At 42.1% G+C, this 8459-nt stretch overlaps 1 protein-coding gene across 1 annotated transcript in view; it reads right to left on the bottom strand.

The window, feature by feature from the left end:
- evpla (envoplakin a) overlaps nt 1-8459 on the bottom strand; it is a 32483-nt gene that overhangs the window by 7564 nt on the left and 16460 nt on the right. The window contains exons 11-15 of the mRNA XM_037689988.1: nt 4142-4288; nt 3876-4030; nt 3704-3792; nt 2337-2506; nt 360-535 (exon numbers count right to left, since the gene is read on the bottom strand). Of these exons, the coding sequence (XP_037545916.1) occupies nt 360-535; nt 2337-2506; nt 3704-3792; nt 3876-4030; nt 4142-4288 (737 nt within the window). The remainder of the gene's footprint in view (nt 1-359; nt 536-2336; nt 2507-3703; nt 3793-3875; nt 4031-4141; nt 4289-8459) is intronic.

Raw genomic sequence — 8459 nt, 5'->3', positions numbered from 1 at the left:
TTTTCAGTAACTGTGGCCCCTGAGCTGCTGGTTTTCAGTAACTGTGGTCCCTGAGCTACTGGTTTTCAGTAACTGTGGCCCCTGTGCTGCTGGTTTTCAGTAACTGTGGCCCCTGAGCAGTTTAGTTTTCAGCCTCCTCTAAACTATGAAGGGACAGAAGAAGAAGATTTGACACTTCCTTTTTCACAGGATGCCCTTCCTGATGCAACCTGGGCTCGAATCCACAACTTCAGGATTACAAGACCACCAAGTTTCTGCAGCCGTCCACATTCATCAAACATTTCATCATTTTATTGTGACTCAAACTCTATAAAGAATGTTTTAAAACATTTAATACGTGACAATAGACACAGACTTACTTCTTCTTGTAGAGGTCAGCGAGTGCAGCGAGCTTGTTGTACTTGTTGTTGGTTTCGCTGAGTTTGAGTGGCAGTCCAGTGGAGGTACCGCTGGGGTCTTTGGACAGCAAAGGCTGCATGTTGGCCTGGGCTGCCTGCTTCTGCTGCTCCAGAGCCTTCAGAGACCTCGCGGCTTGCTGCAGCATGAGAATCCATCAACAGTCAGGTATGCAAAGACAAGAGGAAATATTGCTGCCCAGCAGACTTTCACATTCATTTTGAATACTTTTTCTAGCGTCATCCAGTAAGTGCATGCATTACTGCTGCTGCTGAACCATTATTGAAGAAACCCAACCTGGATTGAAACGATCTTAACAACTTCAGGACGATCTCTAAATTACCCTTTATTGTGAAAATTTTAGAGAAAGTGGTGTCCTCTCAGATCTGAACTTATTTAAACCAAAACGTACTTTGTGAAAAGTTTCAGTCTGGCTTTCGTCAATATCACAATACAGAAACTACATTATTAAAAGTTGTGACTGATATTAAGATGAACTCAGATGCTGGCTGTTGTACTGTCTTAGTGCTCCTGGATCTTTCTGCTGTGTTTGATACAGTTGATCATAATATTCTACTGAGCTGACTAAATTATTGGTTAGGTGTTAGAGACATTGCTCTGAGGTGGTTCAGATCTTATCGTCATCATGACATAACTTTTTCTGCAATTTCTGGCAATAATTCCTCCAGTTCAGCTTCTCTCACCTGTGGTGTCCCCCAAGGGTCTATTCTTGGGCCACTATTATTTTCCATTTATATGCTACCACTTGGTCAGGTTACTCATAAATTCAATGTTTCTTTTCATTTTTATGCAGATGATTCACATATTTATTTGGCTATTAACCCATCAGACCTCTCTACTCTCAATAAACTTACCTTCTGTCTTACATACATCAAAACCTGGATGTCTGATAATTTTTTTTTCACTCAACAACGATAAAACTGAGGTGATGGTGTTTGGACCCAAGGCCAAAAGGGATTTAGTAGTTCATTGCCTTTCTGTTCTTGGTTTTAGCTGCACTCACAAAGCCAGAAATTTGGGGATGACCTTTGATTCTGATCTTACATTTTCTAAACATTTTAAGAACATCAGTAAAACAACATTTTTTTCAAATTATGAACATTGCCAAAATTAGGGCATTTATCTATTTAACTGATGCAGAAACTCTTATTCATGCCTTTGTCTCCTGCCATCTTGATTATTGTAACTCTTTATTTTCTGGTCTGCCCCAAAGTTCTTAATCGTCTTCAACTAGTACAAAACACTGCAGTTAGAGTTCTCACAAGATAAATATCAGCACATCACTCCTGTTCTGTCCTCATTGCATTGGCTCCCTGTGGTTTCTAGAATTGACTTCAAATTTTTATTGTTTGTTTTTAAATCCCTGAATGGTCTTGCACCATCATATCTATCTGAGCATCTTACCCCCTACATCCCTTCTTGTAATCTCAGATCCTTAAATCTGTTCTTACTTTCCACTCCCAGAGCTCGACTGGTGACAGAAGGAGGGAGGGCTTTTATGGTCGGGGCTCCTAATTTGTGGAATGCTCTTCCTCTAAATATTAGACAGGCCTCTTCATTGTCTTCTTTTAAATCATTAATTAAAACTCACTTGTATAATAAGGCTTTTAATATCTGAATTTCTTCATTTTTTTAAATGTTCATTTTTTCTTATACTGTTATGTATTTTAATTGATTTTGGTATACTTTTGTGTTTCTGGTGTCATTTGATGATGTTTTAATTGATTAATGTGAAACACTTTGTAACATTTGTTTGAAAGGTGCTATACAAATAAAGTATTAGTATTACATCAAACCACATGCTGGGTGGTGTTTTGTTTCTTTCTGTATTAACTTTGAACCTACAGAGCAGACAGGAACACTCAGCTGAGATAGTTCGGATGGACTGCCTGCTACCTGAAACACTTTCTTCTCCTCACCTCTTGCTCCTGCAGCCTCTTGGCCAGATCTCCGGCCGGATCGGAGCGGCTCAGCGGAGTCCGCATGCGGCTCAGCGTGCTCTCCTCAGCTTTGACCAGATCATTGTCCAGCTGTGCCAGCTGCTGGGCCAGGGCCCCCGCTTTAGGGTCCAAGGAAGAAGAAACTGGAACTGGAGGAGGAAAATAGAGAAGTTGATACTCTGAAGTCTTAAATGCTGTGCAACTGCTGACAACCATTATTTTGTTTAGTAGCGTTGTAGTACTCGAGACCGGTCTTGGTCTTAAGAACAGTCTCAAGACCACTTTTTGATGGTCTCAGTCTTGTCTCGGTCTTGGACATTGAGGACTTGGGATTTTATTTCAAGATCAGTCAAGACCACAACTGTGGATATATCACTAAATATCCAGAATCTTGTCCAGCTTATTTATTAACATCTTTGTTTTTATCGGATGCAACATACTGGTTCAAATCCAAGTGATAACGTGACTCATTGCTAAATACATGCTTTGTTATCGCTGTCACACCCACCCCCTTTCACTCGCACGAGTCACTCCCAGTGTGGCCAGATTGGGTGGTTTACTGACAATCGGGTGGTTTTCGTTCTGATTTTGCTGGGAACTCTGGGAAGATTTTTGTTGGATTGTTGCATTTTGCCACATATTTTTAAATTACCTTGGCTTGTACTTATATGTGTTCATGTTCAAACAGTAAATATACTGTAACAATATATTGATTGGGCAGATTTTTGTCTGATATGGTGGTTTTTAACAGATTTTTGGGCTGGAAAACCTCCACTTTATCTGGCAACACTGGTCACTCCAAGAAAATGAGAAGTGATTGTCTGGGCGTGAGAGAAGATGTCTGCCAAATCATCAGTTATAAAATTTGGCTATTTAAATCACAAAGAATATACTTGTAACTAATGCAACTATATGGTTATCCTTGGTGTTGAGTTCGGACGTATGAAGAGTGTTTTGTCACTGCAGTTTTGTAAGTCTTGTGATGATTCTGCTTCCAATTTAACAGGTGTGTAATTTTATTGTTGAAACACATGAAGTTAGGTCATTGAATGTCTGATTTCTTTGTTATGTAGCTTTAAAAATTTATAAAAGCTGATTCATTCATTCAAAAGCAAACTTAAAGTTGCAATATGTAACTTTTATTTAAAAAAATTATAATAACATTTTATATTTTATTTATTTTATTTGAGGTCTTGGGCTCGACTTGGTGTCGGACCCTAAAAGTCTTGGTCTTGTCTCGGTACACTCTGGTCTTGACTTGCTCTCGAGTTAGGTGGTCTTGAACACAACACTATTGTTTAACTAGTGACTGTATTTAAATGAGGATCTAAATGAGAGAAAACCACCTGACTGCTGAGGTCTGGACTTGTTATTCTTCAGAGATGCTGCCAAAGCCGATCGTCTCTTCTTGATGTCTGCCAGTTCATTCCCCAAACTAAAAGGGTGGAAGCATAGAAATCAGTTTTTGCTAGATATGTGCACTGTAGAGTTTAGATGTATGATATTTTATCTACTCACAGGTCCACTTTATCAATGGCATCTGAGTCGGGAGGTGGAATCAGGAAGCAAACTCCTGGGAAGGTTTTAGTAACTCCATCAGAGGAGACAACATCCCAGTTCTCGTTGTTGTAGTTTGATTTCAGGCTGCATTTCTCTCCTCTTGACAGAGAAGCCTAAACAGGAACAGTGGACAGTTTAATTAAACCTGCAGAAAACTATTAGATAAAAACACACAAATCAGTCAGAAATTCATCTCATAAGGTTTTGATGGAAAATCTTTTTACCTTGTTGGTTTCCCAGTCGCACAGGGACTCGACTGTAACGGGTCTGTTGGAGGTGATGCGGCGCAGCTTCAGAGGAGGGATGGTGGTGCTCCTTCTCCTCAGGTCGGCCAGCAGCTGTTCGCTGTTCTTTACTGTTGTCTCCTCCCCCTGGTTTGAAACAAAACCACCGAGAGTTAAACCTCAGAAACCGTGACACCAAGTTGTTTAATGCCGGTTGTGAAAACACCGATAGTTAATTTGCAGCTAATTCGTCTACATTTATTTGTCCCTATAGAACCAGTAGTTATGCTAGAGCTCTTTGGAAACCTTTTGCACTGAAAGATTCATTCAACTTTTATTTATACATGTTAATCCCATTGAGCCTCAGAAACTCATTTACAAGAGAGACTTGGTAGATGAACCCGCTACGGTGAAAGAGATATTGTGGATGGCCATTGTGGAGTTTTGGCATGGTTTTAAGGGCATAACAGGAGCACAGTGGGGTCTTTGTTACGCCTGATGGGGTAGCAGGTTCTGGTGGTTTGTCACTGTAGTGGCAATGGACCAGGGGCCTGGGTGGGGAGAGGCGACAGCAGATTCATGTCACGGAGCTCTGTGCATTCGCCTGGTTTGGTTGTGAATTTAAGAGAGACTCGTGTGTTGAGGCTACAACTGTAATTCATAACAAGATCTTTTCAGGTAAAATGGACGAGAAAATAAAAGGTTGTCTAAAAACACACCAGCATCATGACTGCCTTCGTCCTGGTGTTTGGGTCAAACATGATCAGAGCTTGGCGTTTTTATGAAAACTAAATAAAGAGATCTGATAAGGTGTGTGTTTACATGCCACAAAACTCATCAGTGTGAAACTTTGACACTAGTTTGTAAAATTATTTGCTAATAATAGCTTTCAGGACTGCCTTTAATAGACATAAGTGTTATTTATTTATTTGATGCTCTTTTAGTGAAGCAGAGGTAATGCACCTCGTCCTCCTTCTGTTGCCTGTACACAAGAGATGAGTCAAACCTTTACAGCTGAGTTCACTCCAATCTCTTCCAGGATCAAATTAACAAGATGAAACTTCAAGAAAAGCACTGACCCTTAGATTTCACTCTACTACTTAATTTTTGTCACAACGTTCCTGAACGTTCGGCTCAGAGTTCTTCACAGAACTACGACCTGGTACAAACTCCTGCGTTGATTCTGTGCACATTAACGTCAAGGTTTCTAGTGATGCAGAGCTGAGCTGCTTTTAACTTTAATGTAAAATCTAAAGTCTAAAGCACAGACAACATCCATGCAAACCTTATAAACCCATCCATCCATCCATCCATCCATTTTCTTTACCCGTTTATTCCATTTTGGGTCACGGGGGTCGCTGGTGCCCATGTCCAGCAATCACTGTGCGAGGGGCGGGGTACACCCTGGACGGGTCGCAAGTCCATCACAGGGCCACACAGAGACAAACGAGACAAACAACCATTCACTCTCTCACTCACACCTAAGGACAATTTAGAGTTACCAATCAGCCTAACATGCATGTTTTTGGACTGTGGGAGGAAACCGGAGTACCCGGAGAAAACCCACGCATGCACGGAGAGAACATGCAAACTCCACCCAGAAAGGCCCCTGGACCGGGGTTTGAACCAAGGACCTGCTCGCTGAGAGGCAGCAGCTCTACCAGTTGCGCCACCGTGCTGCCCACCTTATAAACATTTATAGCTTATTTGACAGAGTAAAATTGTTTATTTAAACCATGGTGCTGTGTTGACTTTAAAACTGTTGCACAGCTGAAGCAAACTAAACAAAAACTGACCAGAAACCATTAAAGAGTTTTTAATCCATGTAGGCTCACACATCCAGTGACATCAGTTCTAGAACTGCAGCGCTCTGGGTGGCTGCATGTTGGAGTAGCTCTGTTACATTCATTTTGAGTTATTGCTTTTGAAAACTAATTCCTCTATTTTCTGGATGTAAATCGCTTTTTCGGATGATTATTTCCTCTGATATCAGATGCTGTGCAGCTGGAAGGATTTTTACTGAAAGCTTCTTGCTTTTGGGCATTTTTGTTATGTTGTGTAACCATGGCAACAAAGTGTTTTTATAACAACCAGGAGCAGCTGATTAACATCTCACAAACTCAAATACCACAACTACAGCCGCAAATCTCTAATGAGTTGAAAAGGAGGCGCCGTGGACGAATTCCCATAAACCTGGTGGCGGTGCTCGAGAACCTGACCGCCAAAATCCTGGAGCTGGTGGGAAACTCGGCTTGTGACAACGGGAGGACTGAGATCATCCCCAGGTACCTTCAGCTGTCTGTCCGTGTCAACAAGGAGCTCAGCAGACTGCTGGGAGGAGTGACCATCACTCATGGAGGAATTCTGCCCGGCATTCGGGCAGTCCTGCTGCCCAGGAGGACCGAGAGGCCCGCCGGATCGATAACAAGCTGGATCCAGGTGGACGAATTGGTATCTGTGGCCAATTCTTTGGCTTCACTACAGGAGATCCTTCCTGCCCACAGCTATCAGCATCTATAACAACTCTTGAATGAAAACAGGATGATGAGCTACGACAACACTTAATTTCCCTTTGGGATTAATAAAGTATTTTTGAATTTGAATCAGCTTGCACCTAATTGGACATAAGTAAAATAAGCTGTTTGGAAAACATCTATTGTGTCAATCACTATTTATATACTGGTCAACAGAACTGTAGCTCAAGACTGTGAGATTCAACACATACATCTGTGCACGCTACATGACCTCAGGAAAGACTAGGACTTGATGCCATATACATGGACACTGGGGTGCATGAAACTCGAGAACATGAACAAGACAGTGAGAACATTCACAGAGAAAGCAATGCAAATGTAGAACAACTATAAAGATAGATTCAAAGCCATTTGCACAAATCTGTATCAAATGTGGAATATGTTCTGTCCCCACTGTGAGCAGTGGGGGGCCGGCCAAAATAGAAATGGCACAGAAACACTGGTAAATTTCTGCAGAAAACACAAATAAAAATAACAGTGACTAAAATGACTCATTAAGATCTAAAAAAGTTTAATCTGGTCCTCTGGACATTCAAAAAACAAAACAAAGCAAAACAACAACAAAATAAATGTAGAAACATTTTGTCTTTCATCTGAGAGACTTCCTCAGTCTGAGGTGCTGTATTCAGCTCTGTCTCTTAAATAGCACCTTCTCAGAGTGGATCAACCAGTTTTGCTGCTGACAACCAAAACCAGCTGATCACATGCTCAAGAAGGACCATCAGTCTAACAATGGATCATTAGCACACTGATGGCTGTTTACTATTCACAGAGGGCTGAGTGATACTAGCAATCACAGCATTGTAAGAGGGGGACAGTTGAACCCGGAGGCCTCCACCCCTGTTTAATGATGGACGATTTCTTTTCACAAAGATGGCCTCCTTTACTCCTCTCTCAAGCCATCATTCCTCTCTGTCCAGGATGTGAACATCTTCATCCCTGAAAGAGTGACCGCTGGCCTGGAGATGAGTGTAGACCGCAGAGTCCTGGCCTGATGGTGTTGATCTTCTGTGCTGGGCCATCCTTTTGGTCAGTGGCTGTTTAGTTTCCCCAATGTAAGACTGATCACCCTCCTGACACTGAACAGCATACACAACATTACTCTGCTTGTGCCGGGGGACTGGATCTTTGGGATGAACCAGTCTTTGCCGTAATGTATTTTGGGGTTTAAAAGCCACTGGGACGTTGTGTTTAGAAAATAAACGTCTCAGTTTCTCTGATACTCCCTCAACATATGGAATAACCACTGGTCTGGGTCTGGGTTCCTCCTTTTCACCTGATGGCTGACTGGAGTCCTGTTTGGGTTTCTTCTCTGCTTTCAGGAAGGCCCAGTTAGGATATCCACATTGCTCTAGAGCCTGTCTTGTGTGGGATTTCTCCTTCTGCCTGGCTCCTGAGCTAGTGGGGATGCTGTCTGCTCTGTGGTACAGAGTCCCGATGACTCCTAACTTGTGCTCCAAAGGGTGATGGGAGTCAAACTGCAAATACTGGTCTGTGTGGGTGGGTTTGCAGTACAGAGTCAGAGTCAGAGTCAGAGTTTCTTTATTGTCATTCGCACCTCATGTGGTACTGTAAGGATGGTACCATTTACTGGCTCTGTTTGTGTCTGTGTTTCCCTTGTGTGTTCTCTTCAGTTTAATTGGTGTCACCCTTGTCTCGTCACAGCTGTTTGTAATCACGTCTCGTTTTGTCCTTGTATAAAAGCTGTCTGTTCTGTCTTGTTCTTCGTCGCGTCGAATTCGTTTGGGTCTTCTGTGTTCTCCTGAGTCTCCTGAGTTTTCCTG

The sequence above is a fragment of the Nematolebias whitei genome, chromosome 16 (assembly GCF_014905685.2).
Source record: "Nematolebias whitei isolate Nwh7 chromosome 16, NemWhi1, whole genome shotgun sequence".
Lineage (NCBI taxonomy): Eukaryota > Metazoa > Chordata > Actinopteri > Cyprinodontiformes > Rivulidae > Nematolebias > Nematolebias whitei.
Note: the sequence above shows the minus strand (reverse complement) of the source record. Positions and strands in the feature narration are given on the sequence as shown.